A 25,478-nucleotide genomic window follows, 5' to 3' on the forward strand; every position below is an offset into this window, starting at 1 on the left:
TAACTGTTTTGTGAAATGAAGCGAAACTTTAAAATGCCATAACTTTCTTATTTTACATCCGATTTTGATGAAATTTTCAGTGTTATGCTTGTTGAATTTTTCTCTTTTTATCCAAGATTTTGTTGGGGTGGACGTGTCCTTAGTTGATTGTCCAGTATTTTATGCTGAAATGGTATTGAAACTACAGTGGGTCTGTACTACTTTGATCTATGCAGAAAAAAATGATGAACTTCAAGAGCCACAGCCTTAAAGTAGATTTTCATGTTTAATACATTCCCTCTGACAATCCCATGCCAATTTTCATTTCAGAGGGAAAATATATTAGCCTAATTTTTTGACTTAGGTGTAAACATGAAGTAATCATTCATGTTAAGGCTTTTCAACCAATTCATTGATGTTACTTGTACTTATTATGTCATTGATACTAAGAAAAAATACGAAATTGTTTCACAAATAAAATTTCTTGAAAAATTTAAGCATGTTGGATGGAAAATTATTAATTACCTTTTCTATATTGCAGGAAATATTGATTTCCCCTGTTATGATTACAGTCTATGCCTGAAAGTGATGGACGAGATATTTCTCAACATATGATTTCTCAGCAAAGATATTAAAATTGATACCTGTATATGGGAGCATTTCATATCAGAGGAAGAATTCTGTCCGACATTCTTTCACATTTGCATGATATTGAGAAAATTGAAGAAAATTTGGTTGTAATCTCATATTGTATGAAACAGTAAATATGAATCTTCTAGAAAATCCTATACAATTATCTTTCAAAGCCAAGCTATAAAATTGAGCATAATGGTTACCAATTTTGGAACAGGCCCAGCTGTCCAATTCAATTATTTTCATTCTTTTTTGTTAAATATGCATGCTCACAGGGACTGCCACAGCTGGATTGTAGTTTTGAACAAAATATTCCAGAACAGGATTTACCATACACAGGTGAACCTTACTCATCATGCCAAACTTTGAATTTAGATGCTTCTGCAGTGTTCCAGTATAAAAAGAATGATAATGCATCATTCTTTCATGAAGGTAGGTTTAATTGGCCTTCATTATTCTCTCGCCTAAAAACAAGACATGAGCACATATGAAATTTGCCCTAATTTTGTTTTTGTGTGTATTTTTTTGGCTTGTACTCAATTTATATAGCTAGTAGAGTGCTAATTTTGGGTGATGAAATATATTTTTACATTTTAATGAAAATATACCAAAAAATTTCTGAAAATAATTAATTTCCTATGTATTTGATTGTTTTTTTATTCTTATGTATTTTTTGTCAGGGACCCTTTTGCGATCATAATTAACATAGAATAAATCCTTCTAAACCAACCAAAGTAAAAATATTCATACATTTATGATTTTAAGTTGAAAAACACAATTTGCAATGACTTTGTACAGTCACGTAATCACGTTTTTGAGCATATTTGGGACCAACTCGTGTGTACAAAATATTGCTTAATTTTTGGAACCGTGAACCCGGGCATCGCAAGTTTGGTCTCAAAAGATGCACAAGACTTGACAGTAAAAATTCAGCAAGCGGCACGTTAATAAAAATTTGTGCGGTGGCGGAGCAGCGAAATTTGTTATTAAAGGTGGTTTAAATTAACCCCTTTCCTGTTTAAATAATAAGGGTTAAGTTAATGAAGTTTCAAGGTAATTTTTCTCTGGCCTATAGGCGCCACTTTTTTTACGGCAGCAGTGTCGTCGACATTGAAATCTTGACCAAGGTTAAGATTTTGAAATGACAGCATACCTAACTTAGAAAGTATATAGACCTAGTTCATGAAACTTGGATATAAGTTTAAACAAGAATTACTGAACATCCTGCCTAAGTTTTAGGTCACATGATCAAGGTCAAAGGCTTTTTAGGGTCAATGAACTGAGACCATGTTGGGGGAATCAATATCGAAATTTTAACCAAGGGTTTTTTTTGCAAAAAGTATATGGACGTAGTTCATGAAATTTAGACATGAGGGTTATGTTGTATCTTTGAAAATCTACTCGAGTTTCAAGTTATATGACCAAGGTCAAAGGTCACTTAGGGTCAATGAACTTTGGCCATATTGGGTGTATTTTGTGGAATTGTAAACTTACAAATTCTATGGATCTAGTTCATGAAACTTGGACATAAGAGTAATCAATTATCCCTGAACATCCTGTGCTAGTTTCAGTTTACATGAACAAGGTAAAAGGTCATTTTAGGGTTAAAGAACTTTGGTAAATAGTATTTTTGGAATTTTCATCATGACTTATAAAAGTGTCTGGATTTAGTTCATAAAACATGGGCATAAGAGAAAGCAAGTGTCCCTGAATATTCAGCGCAAGTTTCAGGCCACATGACCAAGGTCAAAGGTCATTTAGGGTCAACGAACCTTTGTAATGTCGGGGGAATTTGTGCGATGTCATCATATTTAAAGGTTTATGAATCTACAGTGTAGTTCATAAAACTTAGACATAAGAGCAACCATTTACATGTATCCCTGAATATCCTGTTCACGTTTCAGTGGCCTGTATCACTAAGCGCTAAGATGCGTCTTAAGCATCGATAAGTCCGGTTATAGGACTTAGTGTAAGATGCATCTTAGTGGGAGTTTCACAAAGACCACTAAGACGCGTACTGTACTTAGTACCCATTTAACTAAGTTGCATACAGAGCGTAGCCCACGTCTCGTCGAGAAGAGACATAGGAACAGTTCTTAGTGTAATGTCATGTTTCCTAGTGGCCACAAAATGCAGGAGCGCTTCGACTTCGACCCTTTGGAAGTCCTTGCTTCTTTTTCTAGGCGTTTCCTAAATTTTTTGAGGCAAATGCATATTGTTATTAATTTATTTTTATGAATTGCCCAACATCATGTCATTGCCTGTCTGTACACTACCAAATATGTTTATAGTAGAGAGAGGGGGGGGGGGGGGGTGGGGGTAATGAGCACTATTTTTTGTACTCAACACCTCCCTCCTCCCTTGAGAAAAAACAAAAAGGTAAAATTTTGGTTAATCTTTTGTTTTCGTCGAGGTATTAAATACAACTTCCACTGCATACATTTCACTTTCAATATTTTACTTCTATATGTTGTCTTAAGAAAAAGGTTAATACCATACCTTCCCCATTATCCTCCTACAGTAGTCAAAATTATGTTAAAGTGACAAAATTCCTCCTCCTTTCACTTTTTAGTCGCAGACGAAAACTTGCGGGAAATTACTACTTTTTATCTTCACACAAGGTCGAAGGACATGAAATTAGGCTTCGTAGACTCAAAATCCAGACGTTTTATTGTTGAAGACGCGTCGCACACAGGACTTAGTAAAGAACTGTTTAGTGGAACTGACACACCAACAGGACGTCAGTAAGACCCGTCTTAGTGTATGACGCGTCACAGCGACACTAAGTCCCATTACACTAAGTACTGTTTAGTGAAACAGGCCCCAGGTCACATTACCGAGAGCAAAGTCCACCCCCCCATCAATGGTTTGCACATTAATTTTACTGTGCGAAATTATATGACCGTGCCACTCGCTGACTTTTTACTTTCAAGTCTTGCACAACTTTTGAGGCCAGTTTTGCGTCACCAGAGTACGCAATTGTGAAATTAAGCAACATTATGTAAGTGCATGTCAGATTTAGTTCAAAGTCAAAACAAATTGTGTTTTCAACCATTTACCATAAATATATGATTATTTTTAGTTTTACTGGTCTAATTGTATTTATTTTGTGCTGTTTATGATCTTAGAAGTGTCCCAAACAAATTTTATTGAAAAAATAATGAAAAACAAAAGGTAAAAAAATACAAGAAATACATAGGAAATTGCAAAAACATTATAATACATAAGAAATTAATGAGGGCCCCATCTTACAAAGAGTTGCGGTTGATCCAATTAATCACAACTATGGAAAGCCAGCAATGTCAACATTTGTTGTGCATGTTTGTTCTAAAATATTTTCTATGAATTTTTTCAATAAAATTTGTTTGGGACACTTCTAAGATCATAAACAGCACAAAATAAATACATTTAGACCAGTAAAACTAAAAATAATCATATATTTATGGTAAATGGTTGAAAACACAATTTGTTTTGACTTTGAACACAAAATTTGTCTGACATGCACTTACATAATACATGCATTGAATGTTTTCTTGAAAATTCACTGTTCTTCTCTTTGTTTACTAAGGACATTGTGTAATTACCTGTAGCAAAATCATGACATTGATGGATTTCCATAGAGTTACGATTAATTGAATCAATCCTAACTCTTTGTAAGATGGGGACCTGATATTACATTTTTGTCTCACCTGCGAAGCTGAGTGAGACTATACATTTACATGTAGGCGCTGCTTTTGCAACGGCAACGGTGGCATAAACACCAAATCTTAACCAAAGGTTAAGTTTTTGAAATGACAGCATAATTTAGAAAAGTTTATGGATCTAGTTCATGAAACTTGGCCATATGGTAATCAAGTATTACTGAACATCCTGCCGTAGTTTCAGGTCACCTGACTTGCGGGAAATTACTACTTTTTATCTTCACACAAGGTCGAAGGACATGAAATTAGGCTTCGTAGACTCAAAATCGAGATGTTTTATTGTCGAAGACGCGTCGCACACAGGACTTAGTAAAGAACTGTTTAGTGGAACTGACACACCAACAGGACGTCAGTAAGACCCGTCTTAGTGTATGACGCGTCACAGCGACACTAAGTCCCATTACACTAAGTACTGTTTAGTGAAACAGGCCCCAGGTCACATTACCGAGAGCAAAGTCCACCCCCCATCAATGGTTTGCACAATAATTTTACTGTGCGAAATTATATGACCGTGCCACTCGCTGACTTTTTACTTTCAAGTCTTGCACAACTTTTGAGGCCAGTTTTGCGTCACCAGAGTACGCAATTGTGAAATTAAGCAACATTATGTAAGTGCATGTCAGATTTTGTTCAAAGTCAAAACAAATTGTGTTTTCAACCATTTACCATAAATATATGATTATTTTTAGTTTTACTGGTGTAATTGTATTTATTTTGTGCTGTTTATGATCTTAGAAGTGTCCCAAACAAATTTTATTGAAAAAATAATGAAACAATGTTAGGGGAATCAACATCAAAATCTTAACCTAAGGTTAAGTTTTTAAAATGTCATCATAACTTAAAAAATATATGGACCTAGTTCATGAAACTTGGACATAAGAGTAACCAAGTGTCACTGAACATCCTGTGCAAATTTCAGGTCACATGACCAGCATCAAAGGTCAATGAACTTTGGCGGCCTTAAATGGGGGTATCTGTTGAATTACCATCATAACTTCAAAAGTTTATGGATCTAATTCATGAAACTTGGCCATAAGAGTACTAATCAAGTATCTATGAACATCCAAAATACGCAAATTACCCATTAAGTTGTCTGCCCATTGGCAATGTTTCAACTCTCAAAAGATGATTTACCAGAAATTTTTTCTTCCTTGTTTCAAAGAAACAACCTTATCCATTCTTACCCTACCCGCCAAAGGGACTCATTTCACCTTCCACGTACTCGTACGTTATTTGCTCAAAGAACAATTGTATTCGAAGGACCAAGGCTTTGGAATAATCTTCCAAGCGAAATAACTAGCTGTTTATCTCTAAGTATGTTTAAATGTAAACTGAAATCATTTCTTTTGTCCAGTTATGGACACCGTTAAGACGCACTGGCTGAATATATGTAATATATTTGATTTGTACCTTTTTAAAGGTATAATGTGGTATAGTTTTTTATTTATTTATTTTTTTCATTCTTCGCTCATCCCCCTCCTATATTTCACATTGTTCACTTTTCCTCTAATTCTTTACCCCTTGATTTTGTGCTAATGTTTGGCTTTTCCTTTGTAGTCTAATTATTCTTTAGTGTCCGATCTCCTTACGAACTTCATAATTACTTTAAGGAACCTGCAGACACTACAAGCTCTGCTTTTCATGCAGGTTCCTTCATATTTCACTTTATTTACTGCCATTATCTTTGTATTTTTCTATGTAACCAAATGTATTTCTTGTATTATGTTATTATTTTGTTATCTTGTGAAGTATGAAAATAAATTCAATTCAATTCAATTCAATGAAATGCATTAAATTGTGCGGCAAGAGTGAAATACTCTCTGAAAAAATAATTTTTGACAAAATATTTTTTTCCTACTATTCAAAATGGCTGCCATAGGCTATTGTATACTCTATTATGTACAATATGAATAGGGAATACTAATTTTCAGATATGAGCACTAAAACATACCTGCCAACTACTACGATCTTGGCGTAATTATTACTATTTTTGTCTCACCTGCATAGCAGAGTGAGACTATATGCACCGCTTTTCCGACGGCGGCGGCGTCAACATCAAATCTTAACCTGAGGTTAAGTTTTTGAAATGACATCATAACTTAGAAAGTATATGGACCTAGTTCATGAAAATTGGCCATAAGGTTGATCAAGTATTACGGAACATCCTAATAGAGTTTCATGTCACATGACCAAGGTCAAAGGTCATTTAGGGTCAATGAACTTAGGCCATGTTGGGGAATCAACATCAAAATCTTAACCTGAGGTTAAGTTTTTGAAATGTCATCATAACTTACAAAATATATGGACCTAGTTCATTAAACTTGGACATAAGGTTAATCAAGTATCACCAAACATCCTGCATGAGTTTCACGTCCCATGACCAAGGTCATTTAGGGTCAATGAACTTTGGCCGATTTGGGGGTATCTGTTGAATTACAATCAAAACTTTAAAAGTTTTTGGATCTGATTCATGAAACTTGGACATAATAGTAATCAAGTATCACTGAACATCCTGTGCAAGTTTCAGGTCACATGAGCAAGGTCAAAGGTCATTTAGGGTCAATGAACTTTGGCCGATTTGGGGGTATTTGTTGAATTACCATCATAACTTTGAAAGTGTGTTGGTCTAGTTCATAAAACTTGGACATAAGAGTAATCAAGTATCACTGAACATCCTGTGCGCATTTTAGGTCACATGACCAGGGTCAAAGGTCAATGAACTTTGGCCATAATGGGGATATCTGTTGAATTGCTATCATAACTTTGCAAGTTTATTGATCTGACTTTTGAAACTTGGACATAATACCCCTTTCATAAACCCAATTACCATGAATTAGGCGGCTAATAGCAGCATAATTTGGTCGTAAAATTGGAGGAGGACAAGAGTTATCGGCATTACTCTGATGCTGCTATTATCCGCATAATAGCGGCATCGGGATAAGATTTTGAGTTTATGAACGCATTTCCAAATAATGCGGATAATTGCCATGGTGCGGTCACAAGGTCACCCTTTTCCAACACAACCGCATCGGAGGGGGCATGTCCAGTTGTCATGGCGATTATCCGCCTTTTTCAGGACGGGCGCTCGTAAAAATAATGCGGCTTATTTTCGGAGTTTATGAACGCAATTTTTATTGAATTATCCGCATTACTCTTAGGCGGCTAATTGGAGGATAAGTTTATGAAAAGGGTATAAGAGTGATCAAGTATCACTGAATATCCTGTGCAATTTTCAGGTCACATGATCAAGGTCAAAGGTCATGTGAGATCAATGAACTTTGGCCGCATTGGGGGTATTTGTTGAATTACCATCCTATCTCTGTATAAAGTGTATTGGTCTAGTTCATGAAAGGTGGAAATAAGAGTAACCAAGTATCACTGAACATCTTGTGCGAGTTATAGTAGTTTTCAAAGTCAGCACTGCTGCTATGTTGAATCGCGTGATGCAGGTGAGACGGCCAGAGGCATTGCACTTGTTTCTCTCTTTTTTTCCCTTTTTCCCCAAAGGAAACGGCTAGAAAACGGCTAAAAAACGGTGACAAAAAAGTGTACCGGCTATGGAAAGCTAACTGTATGCAACAATGATTTTTATGAGAATAAAATAGTGAATACCTCCCTTCGGGAAAACGGCTAATAAAGGGCGAATACCTCCCTCGTGGAAACGGCTAATAAAGGGCGAATACCTCCCTCGTGGAAACGGCTAATAAAGGGCGAATATCTCCCGTGCGGAAATGGCTACAAAACGGCTAATATAAGGGTAAATACCTCCCTCGGGGAAAAAGCCTTGACAAACTGCTAGTAAATGGCCAAAGGCACAAAAGTAATAAAAAATAGGACTAAACAAGTACAAATCAGCAAATAATGTTGTACCACACGCGCAGGTGAGTGCTGACAACTTGGAATAACATTGATACTATCGTAATGTACGGTAATGGATAATACCAAACAATCTTCTTTTTTTTTTCAATCATATCAAACCTTTTCTTAAAATTCATCAAACTTTCACCATAAAGTAATCACAAATGCCTACTAAATACTATTAAGATTTAAAAAATGGCTGAATTCAATCGGTCTATATCTGAAAAAAAGATATATTCTGTTATTTTTTAGAAAATTGATACTTCACAGATATGAATTTTTAAAATTATTTTTCTTTTGGAAAGATGTTGCAAAGTGCTAAATGTATGCAATATACTGTAATGTATACTGCATTATTTTCTTTGTCTTCTTGGGCTTGTTAACCCGTTGCCAACGGGAGCCGGCTATATACGGTTCCCTAAAACTCATTCATGTACGGGAGCCGTATATAGTCGGTTCCCCAAAGGCTATTACTCGCATCCATTTGCAGGCTTTAAAAATACAATTTTATACTATGTTTCTGCCTTTTCTGTGTTATAATTACAATGTCCATTAATTAATCTACACATTCCAGAAAGTCATACGTTTTTACCTTTTGTTTCTATAGTTTATAAAGCATTATAAAACAAGTTATGCTTCGATGAGAGTCCAATGTTGGCGTACAGTGGGCATTGTCGCGATGAAAGCTTGATTTCAATGATTTTCAGTTTCGCAGAACCACGTATATACCGTAATCAATAAAAGTGAGGGAAAATAATGGGAGCAGCGAAATGCAACCCAAAACGCACGCAGAGCTGCGTGCGCTGATATGATCATCGATAGATCGAAAACGATCGATACTATATTAGATTGCTTGTGAGGTTTCAAAATGGCGCCGTTGATAAAATATAGGAAGAAGAAAAATCATGGTTTCAGTTTATAACACATCGATTTTTGTTTTCCTCTTTCATTTAGGTGCATTATTTTGCCTCTTGAAAATGGTTGTCATAATATTCAACTTCATGAACTGATCAAGCTAGATCAAACTAGAAGAGAGTACACGACTTTAAGTTGATATCGATTTCTATAATCCTAAACAAAAGTGTATATAGCTGGCTATTGAGAATACTTCGGATCGTACATACACTCTATTTTGTTCTAACGATACGGATGGGGTAATTGATGGAGGCATGGCCCCCTTTCCTTTGAAAATGACAAAAGGGCATCCAGCGAAGATCAATAAAGTTGCCACTTATTAACAATGTAAAAGAGTGACTTGAAAGGGAAGGATGTATGGATGAATTCACCCTTTGTCAGTTTGGTTTAACACCAAAGAGTGATAAACACCGTGACATAGGCATAATCATGCTAATGAAGACTAATATGTGTTATTTACGATGTCCAAAGTATATGAAGCATGTTTTATCTATATAATCTCATTATATGAATTTTCGAAAAATCTAAGGTTTCCCCAATTGATTTTATGCTGATGCATGTTATCGTGGTTTGGTTTGACCTGCATATAAAAAATGTGATGCGATAGGAATCCAGAGCATGGAGTAAATATGCATTCCATGGATATATCATTCGAGAAGATAGAGGGAATGATAAGCAGAATATATTGAAATAAAATATCTATGTTTATGTCTGCAAACAGGCCTATAATGCTTTTCACGGAACAAATGATGTAAGCCGGGTAATAAATAAGTAGAGCGCCTTGATCACAATGTTTAGTGGATATTGAATTATTAATCATTATCATCATGCGGCATGTTTTATTTTTTTTCTAATTGATTGTTAGAAGGGTGCGAGAAAAACGGCATAAAGCATATTGTGATTCCATATACGTCCATTCGGTTATTTGTTTCATTTTTGGCCGTACTCCATAGAATATAACAGACGCTCAAGTTTAATAAACATAAATATGAGATAAAGCAATCAGTACATGAATTAATTAATAAAGACAATTAACTATTTAATAAAGACAATTAACTATTTAGAGATAAGTATCAGTCAATATGAGCTGGAATATGATATTTAGGCAGGCGAGAATGGCCTTTCTATGTATCTCTTTTGAAGCACGCTCTTCCTCTTACAGTTCTCTAATTAACTCGTTATATTTGTATTTCCATCGGAGCTCTTATGGATTGTTGGCTACAAGGAAAAAGGAAGGGGAGAAATAAAACATAAGAATTATTTTAATACATCGAAATTCTGTAAAGGTGAATGTACCGGGTGAGAAATTATATACACTTACGACATTTTAGAATTTTACTTTGGCAATGCAGGTTATTGTTTTCAGAGTCCTTCTTCATCTTGACGAAATTGTATATTAAAACAAACTGAACGCAGGAAATAATGCTTATCAAAATTCCTGTGAATTCTTAGATTGCATGCACCTGACATTGGTGTTAATTTAACCTTAAGGTCATGCTCTATCCATAAAATGGTGTTTAACAACAGTTTTGCAGTGCGTTCTGTATTCATAGCCCAAAATGTAGCGTATTAAACGGACATGACACTTTCGTCCACTTTTTGTAAGCGAATATAATTATTTAATTACAAGATATGGTACTAGTCTAATTGTTTACATGTTAAGGCTGGATAGTATCCCTAAATTAGACCCCAAAGTAGCCAATCTGGAATAAAATTATTGGAAATGGTTTTTTGACTGATTTGAGTAGGTATGGGTGTCAACATTTACCAAAAAAAGTTAGGATGAATACGGGTTGGGGAAAGTGCTTTTTTTCAAGGTCAAAGGTCAATGACATTTTCATATATACTGTATAATGGTATCTCTGAGATGGAAAGGTGCAGGTTGGTGATAATGATTTCAAAATGCACAAATTCTTACCAGAATATAGAATAAAATTAAGTACCTAGAATGCACATTCACCGATGAAATTAAGGTCAAAGCCTTTCAAAGGTCAATGACCTTTTTTACATTATATACTATACTGCATAATGGTATCTCTGAGATGATAAGGTACAGGCTGGCGATCATGGTGTCAAAATGTACAGATTCTTACAAGAAGATAAAATAGAATGAATTCAAGTACTTAGAATTGATATTCACCGACGAAATTTAGGGTCAAAGGTTTTAAAAGGTCAATGACCTTTTTACATTATATTTACCATACTGTATAATGGTATCTATGAGATGAAAAGGCACAGGTTGGTGATCATGGTGTCAAAATGCACATATTCTGACCAGAAGACCAAATGAAATAAAATTAAGTACCTAGAATGCACATTCACCCATAAAATTTACGGCAAGCACAGAATTTTTCGACGTAAGCCAGCGTATGGCTCATACGTCCCGCACACGCGGGTCATAAGTTGTAGGCATGTTACGTGATCGTTGATACACGTTGACACACGTTACTCGTAAGTTACTCATAAGTCGATGTACGTCGAGATAATGTCCAGCGTACCCTAAAACTTACTTCTAACCCATGAGTAACGTGCTTTGAACGTATGTGTAACTTAACTCCAACGTATGGAGACGTATGAAGACGTGCTCGGACGACCACAAAACTTACTGAACGTGTTTATAACTTACAGCTACCGTATAATGGCGTATTGACAACGTTTATAGGAATTGGTATATAAAGGTGGGGTTCACAGGAGTTTTCTTCGGCATGGCGGTGGTGTTGATACGGTGATGTATCATGCGGTTATGATTTGAATAGTCGAGCGGCAGCCTTTTTATAGGCTACGACACGTGTTCGTCAGCGATACGCTGCCGCGCGCTATGCGTAAGTTAGGCTATTGTAGGGCATAAGTTGTGTACGCCAGCAATACGCTAAGCATTCGTTGGAATACGTTACTTATAAGTTAACGAAGCATTCGATATAAGTTACTAATACGTTATGTATACGTCCAACTCGTTATGAATACGCTAAGTATACGCCCAGAGTTGAAAAAAAAAACAAAGTTCAGCGTATGCCGACGTTTTAGAGAAATTTTGATACGTCGGGCATACGCTGTCTAAAACGCCAAGGTGTGACACCACCTTCAGTTATAGTATTGATTGTAGCATTTGAGGTTAGTGAAATATTGCTACAGAGAAATTAGTACCTTGATTTAGATTTAGAAAATGCTTATCTAAATGCTGCTACTTTAGACAACTTCACCATTTCAAATTATATCGTAAATGATTTTTTTTACACTTTTGGCAATGCATTGCTAAAGTATATTAAAGAGTGCTATTTGATTTAAATTTCACCTCGAACTTGTATTTTGACATCATCATTGGTCCAGGAATCATCTATTAAATTTCTGTTCATTTTCCACGCTGGTGAGTCTTTTTCCCATCAGAATCACTATATACCTACATGCCACAATCAAGTTATCGACATATTTACTTAAATTTCCAGCCGTTTTTGACATAGTTCATTGACCTCTAACCCCTAAATATATTTTTCATGGCCATTATTTATCCTTATTTCAAAGTGAAATTATTAAACATCCAAGTTTTCATTACAAATGGCTATTTTTCTTTCTATTATTCACAAAAACTGTGAATATAATGGATTAATTTCTTTTTGGGGGAATCATGAATGGATATATCAATATTTATTAACTTTTGACCATTGACATTGGATATCAAAGGTGAAGGATAATTCTTTAATATTATTTTGTGCCTTTTTATCTTCTTGCAAAAATTACTTTTTCACACCAAAATCACCAACATGCAGCGTTTTATCTCAGAGATACCATTATACGATATATATAACCTATGTAAAAAGGTCATTGACCTTTGACATTGAACTTTATGGATTAATATGCACTCTGGGTACTTATTTTCATTTTATTTGATCTTCCTGTAAGAAACTCTGCATTTTGACACCAAGATCACTAACCTGCGCCTTTTCATCTCAGAGATACCATTATACCGTATATGGTATATAATGTAAAAAAGGTCATTGACATTTGAAAGGTTTTGACCTTGAATTTCATTGGTGAATGAGCACTGAATGTACTTGATTTTTATTTTATTTGATCTTCTTGTAAGAATCCGTGCATTTTGACACCAAGATCATCAACCTGCGCCTTTTCATCTCAGAGATACCATTATATCGTATATGGTATATAATGTAAAAAAGGTCAATGACCTTTGAAAGGCTTTGACCTTGAAAGTTTTCGTTTAATGTGCATTCTTGGTACTTAATATCATTTTATTTGATATTGTGGTAAGAATTTGTGCATTTTGACACCATTATCACCAACCTGCACCTTTCCATCTCAGAGATACCATTATACAGTATATATGAAAAGGTCATTGACCTTTGACCTTGAAAAAAAGCACTTTCCCCAACCCGTATTCCTCCTAACTTTTTTTTGGTAAATGTTGACACCCATATCTACTCAAATCAGTCAAAAAACCATTTCCAATAATTTCATTCCAGATGGTTACTAATTACGGGATACTAAGAGGTGAGAGACACACATTATAACTGGTCATCTGTAATATCTCCCATTATTTTGCAATTTAAGAGGGGGGCTTTTCATACAATATTTATAAAACAAAATAAATATTTAGAAAAAATTCTTTTACACCAGTTAAGAACAGATAGAGAGTATTTTCCAGTTACTACCATCCTCTACACCTAATTAAAAGAGAAAAAGTTGATAGTAAAGATTATTTTTTATGCATGGCTTACTATTTGATAATATACACTAGCGTAACGGACATGACACCCTTACGAAGTGAACTTCATTAGCACTTCTTTGTTTCAAAATGAAAGAAATATGAATAATGAATGTAATTATGTAACAGCAAAGTACCTTTAAACATTTTTAAGAAAAATATGTCAATATTATTGGCAGGTATCATTAATTTAATAGCTATAGCCTACATGATATTTTTATATAGAATACAATGTTTATCGTACCACTACGGCACACTGAGAAGACCAAATCTCATTTTTTGTGAGAAGAAAACAAATGTACCAGACCTGTATACATCCACGATGAACATATTATGAAATGTATTTTTTGATAAAGAATATGTAGTAGTATTAATGTCAGTTTTCAGATTAAAAAAAAATAACATTAAAAAGTATTTCAAAATTTGTAATAGCAATTCCTGGAAACCAGTCTTTCATCATCGATTATGTATGAGTTGAAAGGCAATCGGAATGTTTGTAAATTGCTTCTGAAATTATTTTTCATTCGAATTAAACATCATCCTGAGTATACATGTAATCATCCTTTCAAATCTTGGATGTTCTAAATCTTACGATCTTACTTGCTGACAAATGTGGCTGTAAGTGTATCTAATTTTGTTGCATTGTCCGCGCTGCTTGTGTACAAATGAAGATACATCATTCAAATCGTGATTATGGCTGACCAAAATACTATGATGACATAATTTATTAATTGCGCCACATTCCTTCCACAGCCCCTTTGCTTTGTGATATTGCAAAGAAATGCCACTGTAGGTTCATGGATTCATAGACCTACGCCATGGAACACAGATATCTGATTCTGAATACAAACTCGTTTTTTTAATGTGAGCCTGTGCCATCACTGAAGAAGTAGAGGTTGGTGAAAGTCAGATAGTTTGAAGGCGGTTGAAGCAAAACATATATCATCAATGATCTCATGAATTCACAAGTTGAAGTTTTATCATGCTCCAAACTGACAGTGCAAACACCTAAGATAATCAATTGTATTGTTCAAACACAAATGATGCAGATTGTGATCTAAGTATGTTGCCAGATCTAGCTGCATCTTTCCTAATATTATGTGGCATACCGTTAATTCTCAGAAAAATATACCAGAACAAGAGCTGAACTTTCATCATTCACTAACTTCTAAAAATGGCTTGAATGACAGGCAGATTCTAGGAGTTATTACATCCGGTTGTCCTCAAGCAATTGAGACTGACCTCAGTCTGTGACACTGGGCCAAATATTTTGTTTTTGTGAATGCTGCCTTTTGTCATCTATAAGGCGTCATGTCCGTTCCGCCATTTTTATGAAAATGGGAAGTGGTAAGGGATAATGATTGCTACACATGGTAGGGGGTTTAGTTCTAACATAGAATCTGAATCTGCAGTACCTTTAAAGGAATTTCCTGTAAGCTATGAAAACTTTAAGTGAAAAACGTAACGGACATGACACTGATAATGTAAAAGAAATCACACAAATCTGAAGACAGATTTCTCTAAAATTGATGAATGGCATAAAATTGAACGATGATTTTCTGTTGATTTAAACATTAATCAACTATTCAAAAGTTAAAAGAGACCTCTGGGACCTTGTTTGCTTTTAGTAGAGACAGGAAAGATGATTTGTTTAAAAATAGCCACATTTTTTACATTTTGCTATTTACTATTCTATTTTTTTTGATGATGGAAAAAAAATACAAAATTTTATCAATATTGCGATTATTCCATTGGAAATTTGTACTTTATAGATTACTTTTTAAGAAAATTTGACTGCTTAAGTGAAATCTGAAACTTCATCTTTTCTCTAAAGTGAACATTTACAATGGAATTGTCCGGTTGCGATTTCATTGCTGACCTCTATTTCCTCCCCCCTTTGCTTGTCAGAAAAAAAGTAAAGACAAAGTAGCGCATTTATAGTCCCCTCCACTGAGAATTCCTTGGTTCACCGCCGATCTCTAACAAATAGATTACCAGCAAAACCGAAAATATCTTTCTGGTCACGCTCATTTTTTTTCCATTTTAAATTGTCCAACATATACTTATGTTATTTTTTCTTGCATTTTTCCATGCATTACTAATCATTTGTTGATCATTAAATCCTTTGCACATAAATGTCAAGAAAATAACCACACACGTTCTAAACTAGTGAAATAAACTGAGAATTGAGTAAGTTCACAATTAATAAAAACGGATTGCAGGGACTTATTGTATATTCTTGGATAATGAAAGAAAGGCAGAATGTCTTGTTTATAATACAAATTTAATTACTAGAATCATGTGATACATAATATTTTTTTTTTTACAAAAATACATGGCAACATCTCCGTTGGATTTTGAATTGAGGAAATAATTTGGAGGTTTTTGTTGAACATTTCTCGACGACGTAAAATCTAGACATCATTTGAAATTGATTATGGGCCGAATATGCTGCACACCTATCCTAATATAGGTTCTATTTTTATTATGGGTTGGGCTTGGAGGGCCTGGTTTGGACATATTTCTGTGATGACGAGATAATAACTAAGAAGGGAAAAAATAGAGGGCCGGGGGCACGGAACAGGAGATGAAGAAGAGAGGGAGAGCATATCCCACTTGTCTGCGCAGTGTTGTAGCATATTTTTTTTCTGATTAAAAGCGTCTCGTATGAAATTGAACCCTACCCCCCCTGCGTAAGCTACTGATTGAATAGAATGGAAAAAAGTAAAGGGAAAATAGAGGAGAGAGAGAATATAAGTAGAGGTTGACTAGAGATAAGGGGATTAGAGAGGGTAGAGGGGATGGCATTCAGCGAAACTGATTCTTCTTTCGGGCTGCACCAAACAAACATGACACTAACAATATTTTTCAATCAAATTTAACTAAATTCTTTTATTCTTTACATGTAAAATATTCAAATGTTTACATAATATCAATGATAACAATTATAAACATGACTATCAACACTAACAATGATAATAACAAATAATAAAAGAAAATATAACAATCAGATAATAATAATAATAATAATAATATTGATAATGATAACAATGATTAAAATTATGAATATAATAATGATAAAACAAAGAAACAGATAAAATTAAAAAAGCAGACGAAACTGAAAAAAAGATGAAGGGAGAAGATAATGGTGATCATGGGGGATGGGGTGGGCTAACTTAAATAATTGGATGATAAATGATCAATAATCTTCATAATAATTGTCGTATACCACCTTGCAAATTTGTGGATTGGTAAGAACTGCTCCCTATCGGGAAGATTATGATTTCTTGTTCAGAAAGTATTACTTGTATGCATATAAAGATACTTTGAAGATTCATGTTTTGGCAGACATAATTTTAAAAAGAAATATCATATTCTTCATTTTTTTTTCATTTTGCAAGAAGAGAACAACAGAGAACAAAATAAAGCAAAATAGGATGACGGGAGTAAAAGAATAATGAGAGTAGGTAAGAGAAGATAAGACGACGAAGAAAAAAAACGAAAAAGAAGAAGCACAAGCAAAATCATAACAAGAATAAAAAGAGGGGAAATAGAAAGAGAAAACTTAGATGGAGGAGGTGTAGGATTACACAATTATCAGTGAAGAAGAAGGAGGAGAAAAGGAAAAGGGAGCATTATAACAAAGAAAAAGGAAAAAAAGGAGGATTTCATTTGCAAGAGGAAACAAAGCAAGACTATATCAAGGGAGAAGGGGGGGGTCTATAAATAGGAAGTATAGAACAAAAAGATGAGACAGAGATCGAACAGAAGAAGAAAGGAAATGAGGATGATAAGATAAGAAGAATATCGAAAAAGAAGAATATGAGAAGAAAAGAAATGAGAATAATAATTTTGATAATAATAAGATCGAAAAAGAAGAAAAGGAAGAAGAAAGGAAGGGAGAATGATAATATTATGATAATAGTAATATCGAAAAAGAAGAAGTCTAAGAAGAACTTCAAAACCCACATCACAAACAATACATTCTCAAAGAAGTCACTCTGTGCAGACATAATTATAGCACTTGAGCGACAGGTGAGCTCTGAACTCCGTGCAGCCAAAACAGGAAATGAACTACGCATGAGCGAAAACTATCGATCGATTAATTCACTCATCGTGGATCGTACACACGCTTTTGTAATCAACGATCCAGCTCGCACGCACGGAACAATGGAGCTGTTCGAACTTGACATGGTCGGCTGATCAATCTCGTTTGGGGTGTTAGAACTTATTCTACTATGCCGTCGCGAACGGGTTAAGATCGTTTGCGAAGTGGGAATGGCCGCACCCTTTCGAGAAAACAAGGATAGCTTTTCTCGAAAGGGTGGGTTGAGGGAGGGGAGTCAAATAAACACATCTTCTCGGGACAACTGGGGGATCTTTTCAGAAAGGCTGTGTTTAATAATTTTCTGAGCGAGTTGTTTCTATAAAAAAATTTCATCAAATAATAGCAAGTAGCAACAACATAATATTAAAAGGCTATTGGTATAGAAGTGTACATATGGGGGAGGGGGCATAGGTCGCTTTCCCTACTTATGACGACTAAAAAAAGGAAAGAAAAGAAAAGGTGAAATATATCATTTTCTAAATACTTTCATGTCAAAACCTACTCTACAAAATTTGATCTTTTTAAAATGAAAATATCAAAATGTTTTGGAGGCTTCCTCGCTCACAACGTTTAGTATGTCAACATTTGCAGATAAGTGTGATGAAACATATCAGTGGCGTAATGAGCCAAAAACTTTGAAGGGGCTAAATATGGCACATCGGGCAAAATTTAAAAAAAAAGTTGTGAGCGAGCAAAAAAAAATTGTTTCAAAATATTATATCTTTATTTTGATCTTAATATATGCTATTAGGTCTTATCTTTCAAATGCCATTAAAAAATAATAATTTTGTTCATGCTTGGGCGAACACTGGACGTTTTTGGGGGGATTCAAAAAGAGGCTTGCGCCCAAATGGCAGAAATGAGAAGTTTGATGATTAGACTTTTGGCTAATCAGCAGACTCTTAATCTTTTCATTATATTTGCCATAATTTTCGAATTATGCTGTCAAATTTCATTTACAAATTCATTTATAATACCTGAATTATTTGTTTTTCATTTAAACTTCTTTTACCATAGTTTAAATTTTCCTTCATAAGTAAGATAAGACTTTTTGTCAACCCAAGTAAGAAGGTTTGCATTATTAATTGGGAGAATTTGTAATTATTCATATCCTTTTATTAAGTGAAACAAATTATGTTATGGTATACCTGTAAAAGACATGAGTCCTATTTTCAAGGTATTATTGAATCCTTCATCAAGTTTAATTATGTTCTTGACAGGACAAATAGGAAAGGATTCATGTCTTTTAATGGCAATGGTGTATTGAGTCAATTTTGAAGGAGCAAGATATGGCAGATCGGGTAAAATGTATTAAAAGTTGTGAAGTGAGCAAGCAAAAAATTTCCACTTATTTTAAATATCAAATTTCGTGATTTTGACATAATATTCAGACAATGATATCATATTTCATTTTCTGTTAGGTTTTTCTTGGTCATGATTTTTTTACATGTATTTGGTGGGGGAGCACCCCGAGCCCCCAACCATCAGTATGCCACTGTTCAAAGGCACCATAACCTTTGTAGCATACAATGAAAGGATTTGAAGAAAAAAAAAACACGCTCTCCATACTTTGGCTTTTAAAAAAATTGTTCTTGCAAAGAAGGAATATTCAAAGTTAAAAGAGAACGTAACTAGAACGGAACAACAACAGAAATATTCAAGCAAATAAATAGATTTGGAAATAAATTTTGACCGGATAATTCGAAAATTATGGCAAAGATAATGAAAAGGTTAAGAGGAATTCTGCTGATTAGCAAGAAGTCTGACCATCATATTTATCATTTTATGCCATTTTGGCACAAGCCTCCTTTTTAACCCCAGACAAAAACATTCCGTTTTTGCTCAAGCATGAACGAAGCTAAATTATTGTAATGGCATTTGAAGGATAAGACTTCAGAGCACCTATTGACACCAAAATATAGAGATCATAATTTGAAACAAAAATTTTATAGACTTTTCAAATCTGTCCCGTTTTTTTTTGGTACGCTCTGTATACTGGCTTTCACTTATCAGTAGGCTACATACAAAAGTCAATGTTTTTGTTGTAACTGTTGTTCTTCGTCATTAATAATACAAGTTTTACTTAAGAAATTGTTGTTCTACTCTCGCCATTCTTCTTCTAATTCATATATTATTGTATTAATAATACATGTATTGCTTTTATTCATACAGTCCTGACAAAGATCTTCTTACAGATCGAAAGCTTGACCAAACGCTGACTATTGCAGTAGGTCCGTGATTGGACAATAGGGTTTGGGGGATTCATCCGGGTTGAAGAAACACAACGAGAGATCACAAGAGATCATTGCGTAACTTAAGTTGAAACAGATTCTTCCTATTGTTAGGTGTTTATACTGCAATTTTCACACCTTCATTCACACCTTCCATTGTTCACAAAACGTGCGAGACGGTGTAATTAATCGACCCCATTCAAGTCGCTACAGCTAGGGTATTCACTCCAAAGCTTCTGTTATACATTGTAAGAGTTATCTTTCCTAAATAAAACGAAGTAGCTCAAGTGCATTAGGGTCTTTAACACTATAAAAGACAGTTTTGACCAATGTTCAATCGAGAACCAGCTCATGTCATCATGGAGGCTGATGTATGCCTCCCCCAAATAATTAAAGTATATCGAAGTGGTTTATATATTTATTTTGGATACTACTTACATGATCAATGGCCCAGTCACATTTCTCTTACAGTGGGTCGAAAACATCCGTTAAGACTATTTGATCTGATATCGCAATTTTGTTTGTGTACACAAAGAGTTCTTATACCAAAAATAGAACATTCTGAGCTTTATTAAGGGAGTTAGAGGGAAAAGTATGATTTTGCACAATACATAATTGCACATGAATTGGCATAATTACATAAATAGCGATTTGCATGAAATAAATTACGATACAATTTTGTAGATTATGTCCCAGGCAATCTGCGTGCCAATATTCGGCGTGATCGCGCGGTCAATGGCCGAGGTCTTAGGGGAGAGGGGCATGGGAGCCCCCCCCCAACCCCATCGGCCATATAAAATCCCAACTTAATACCCTGGCCTAGATAGGGTTAATTATAAGATTAGATGGAGCGTGTGGAGCGACCACGCGAGAAATTTTGCATTTTTTTAGTGAATATAGGGCAAATTTAAGTTCTTTAACTTTATTCGACTTTGAATGATTTATTGTTCTCCATCATAATAGACCACAAATCGTAGAGGGGGATTCGATATCAAGCTCCCTTTTCCAAAAAGGGAGGGATGCATCTCCCGGTTACCGCCCATGAAGAAGGGAAAATAAGAGTAAAGAATAAAGTATTCAAAGAAGTTTCAATCCAATTCAATTATATTTTACTTTCATCTGATTGACATTTTATCAAATTCCACATGAAATATAAAAAATTGAAATAAAACAATAAATGTAGGCCTTTACAATATGTAATTAAAATTTATGAAAGAAGGCGTACCCCCCCCCACAGAAAGTAAAAAAACAGTTTTTTCAAATGAATGAAATGAGAATTATTATCAAATATTACCCATACAAACTAGAGCTTATTTCCAAAAGGAGTTCTTAAGAAAATCTTTAAGTTTATAGAATTATTGCAAATACATTTATTTGTATATATTCTACGTTTTCTAGTCGCTTTTTCTCATCCGCCCTTTTTCTCTGCTTTTTCGCCTTTTTTTCTCTGTTTTCCCGCCATTTTCTCTCTGTTTCATGCAATGCACTCCTTCGGACCCATTCACCCTTTTTTCTCCGTTTATGCACTGCACGTCTTACTACCCATATGCCCTTTTGTCTCCGTTTTCTCGCCGTTTTCTCGCCCTTTTCTCTCTCTTTTATGTAACGCATGCCTTACTACCCATTCGCCCTTTTGTCTCCGTTTTCTCGCCCTTTTCTCTCCATTTATTTGCCGTTTTCTCTCAATATCTTCATTCCTCTTACAGGATCCTCGTCCTTAACATTCGCCGTTTTCTTGGGGAAATAAATAGCTCCGCCTATATTGAACAATGATCGCACTCCATAATAATTCAAGGTTCACGTAGGAAACCTAATGTAGCCGTTTTTTGGCCGTTTTTTTCTCAAAAAATTCTCCCTTTCTTCGCCCTTTTCTAGCCGTTTCAAAACGGCGAAAAAACTGCAACTTTGAATTTCCTATAGGCTGTACAACACACAAAACGGCGAAAAAACTGCAGTGGCTCACTGTGTATTCTAAGATTGACGATCTCTTGAATGATATAAATGTAGATAATGTTATGAATTTTTATTTTCCCCAACCTGCAGGTGGAAAAATCTATTTTGGGCACACAAAGCGTGACTCAGGAAGTGTAGAATCAGAAATCGGCATAGCATCAATCTCAGAGGAAGGAGAGATATCTAATGTAATCAAAACAAGAGAAAATTCTCAAAAAATGATTGCTCAAGGTAGGTATTTCTCTCTACCAATGATGTGTGACTTGAGGGTTCATGACTTGGTCTCTGTTCGGACTCGGGGCTCGTGACTTGGCAATAAGTCCGGTATGAGCCGGGTTATTTTGGCGCTAATGCACCCAGTTTCCATATATGCATAAATTTCCCCAAAATTGTGTGGGTACTCAATATTTTCAAACATCACTCATACATAGTTCAATTTGGATCACAGAGTAAACGTTACCCGTATTAACCTAACCACTAGTCTAATGCCCATGCAATACTAGTATTTGCAGTACATGTACATGTTACACATCAATATAAAACTCTATGATTAGTACCTACACTGAAATGAACTAATGATATAGTGGCTTTGTTGCCAAACTGGGCTTTATTGTACTAAAATCTTTTTTTCTTTTAATAAAACAATAAAAAAAATCTGCCCTGTGTGAACAAACAAGCATGCTTAAACTAGTTTTTGGTAATAACCATGACTTTTTTTCCTGAAAACTGATTCGAAACATTTGGGGATTTTTCTAATGGCTTTGTCTTTTGGGGATTTTTTAGCTCGTACCTGGCATTGGCAACACTGGCAGCAACACATGCATGCACCACCAGTGCTGGTACGCGAATACAGCCTACCATCACACCCTCACGGCCGGCCGTAAAGTTTGTAGACCTGAGTCTGGCTTACAGTCTAGTACAGTGAACAGTTTATAGCATCAGGATGTTTACATTGGTCCCAAGAGTCAAATTATAGCAATTATAAAGTTTACCAACACTTGATACAATATATATGCACCATAGCTAAATACATGTTCCTTAGATTGGCTTTGCATATAGTTCTATTTTCAAAAGAAAATTCTAAAATTCTCACTTTGCAGCTCAGTGTCCACCAAATGTGACATTTCCCAGTGCTACATGTACATAGACACCTTGACAATGTCAGAATTTTCTTTTGAAAACTACATCTATGCATAGGACAGCTGAGATATTGAGCTAGCTGACTGAACAAGTAAATGAACATTTGTATTCTTTTAAATTTTGTCAGCCAAATTGCATGAATTCAACTCGTGGGAAATTCCATAAAATAATCAACTTTTTGTACGTCGGACCCCCATTTTTCTCAAGCTTTTAATTCACTTCATAAACTGACCAAGTCATTGCCTCTTGACAGCATAAAAGACTGTCAAAAGAACAAGAAATTAGAGATTGAAAATTTCATGAAGGTCCCACACATAGGGGGTCAGACGTCTATTGAATTGCCCTTATATGACCAAAACGTAAATATCCTGATGCTACACAGACTCAGTGTCCACTAAAGAGCATTATACACTACATGTATTTTGCTTAATAATTTCATGGTCCGCAGTACAAGCGTAACAACTCCATCCGGAGTTACTCGGGAGTAACTCCACTTCATCTTCAGTATGAAAACACCCTTTAGAAGTTGATCTAAACTTCCTGGGTCAAACTGTGCATTGTGCTTTGCTTGAATTAAGGGAGAAATCAGAATTTGAGTGTGTTTTTTATTAAACTCTGACTCTGTATTTCATGATCATGATTTCTCGTTGTGATTCCTGCTTATGAGGTTGCATAAACACAGCCCTTACCATCTGTTGTTATGCCCTCGTGCCCACCGCCTTAAGGTCAAAGATCACAGAGGTCAATAATTGGACCTTAGAAGTTATGAATTTTTAATACCGTAGATATTTAGTATTTTGCTATGGTGGGGTATAATTTTTTTTTTAAAGGGGGGTACTGATTGAAATAAAAACAAGAATAATTCTTGCTAGCTTTCATGATATTTTTATAACTTTTAGATGCTGACCTTGTGGGAACGCCTTTTATCCGAGGTGATTATGTGTACTTCCTGTTTCGTGAAAATTCGCAGGAGTCTGCAAGCTCCAGTGTAGGCCAACCGTATCCTCTGAACACCATCCGGAGTAGAATTGCAAGGATTTGTAAGGTAAGGTATCATCCCACTGTTCAGGCCATACCAGCCAAGGAACTATTATAGATATATATTGACCGCGATGAGAGGCATGGTTATTTCCATAGGCACGAGGGGACCGCACAACTTGCTATGACCCTAAGGCGCTTGCGCCGCGGGGTCATACCAAGTTGTAGGTACCCAAGAGCCTATGGAAATAACCATGTCTCTAATATTAAAGCAGTCAATATATATGTTTTATATACCAAATAAAGTATAATTCATCTTAAGCATAATATTTGAATTAGGCCCAGAAAAATGAAGAGTAAATGCTTTACCTGTCAATGTCATGTGATCCTGTCATCTCAAATCATCAAAGTACTCATCCGTTGGGGTCATACAGAACAGTTTGACAATAGTAGACCTTGAAAAGTTTATCCAGGCGACTAACTTTAAAACTAATTTCAATAAAAAAAGGTAGTCTTTTAAGTAGAACTCCTTAAAACCAAAAGTCACAAATAGATCCAGTTTTCTTACGGACAGTAAAAATTGTCAATAAGAAATTGTTGAACTTCAAACATTTATACACCAAGGCGAAAGATTGTTATTTATTGTAAATGTTTACACCACAGTTTTGGATGTTGAAGGACTGGTTGGGGCTTGTACTTGATGGCTTGACAGATGAGAATGACTATTTGGATGCTGGCCGAGCTGGTTGCGAAAGGACCTCTCTGTTATTTGTGAAGTTGTCCAGTATTTGCTGCAATTCACAGAGTTTCTGGCTCTCACTTTTCCCACCAGATGTCAGACAAAATTCTGGGATTTCTGTTGTAGATCTAGTACAAGGCCCAGGATCGGATGTCGCTGGTGCTGATTTATTTTGATCAACAGCTGTCGCGATAGCAGAGCTCATGTTCTCTTTGGCATCACTGCTTGTACTAGCATAGTGTTTGAGACTCCCTTCTGATTGATGTCCTGACACACCAGAGCTACCAAGTCTCACGCATTATGCGTGAGACTCAAGCATTTTGGACTCTTGTTCATCCCCTCAAATCTCTGTCTCACACAACTATCACAGCCTTTCCCCATATACTTTGTACACAATGTCTGTGATCTCACTCAGATTCACAGAAAATCTCATGCAAAGCTGGTCTTTGAACTTGGCATCTCTGACACACTCATGATCTCCCTATATCGGAATCCTGCATTTTGCAGGGTGCTGATACTGGTAGCC

General features: G+C 35.3%; 1 protein-coding gene across 1 annotated transcript in view; it reads left to right on the plus strand.

Annotated features, from left to right (window-relative positions):
* The first annotated feature begins 833 nt into the window (after positions 1 to 833).
* The window catches only part of LOC121410558, a 113,148-nt gene continuing 88,503 nt past the window's right edge, over positions 834 to 25,478 (plus strand). The window contains exons 1-3 of the mRNA XM_041602729.1: positions 834 to 1,044; positions 22,186 to 22,326; positions 24,135 to 24,280. Coding sequence (XP_041458663.1) covers positions 22,314 to 22,326; positions 24,135 to 24,280 — 159 coding nt within the window. The 5' untranslated portion in view covers positions 834 to 1,044; positions 22,186 to 22,313. The remainder of the gene's footprint in view (positions 1,045 to 22,185; positions 22,327 to 24,134; positions 24,281 to 25,478) is intronic.

The sequence above is a fragment of the Lytechinus variegatus genome, chromosome 1 (assembly GCF_018143015.1).
Source record: "Lytechinus variegatus isolate NC3 chromosome 1, Lvar_3.0, whole genome shotgun sequence".
NCBI classification, from domain to species: Eukaryota; Metazoa; Echinodermata; class Echinoidea; order Temnopleuroida; family Toxopneustidae; genus Lytechinus; species Lytechinus variegatus.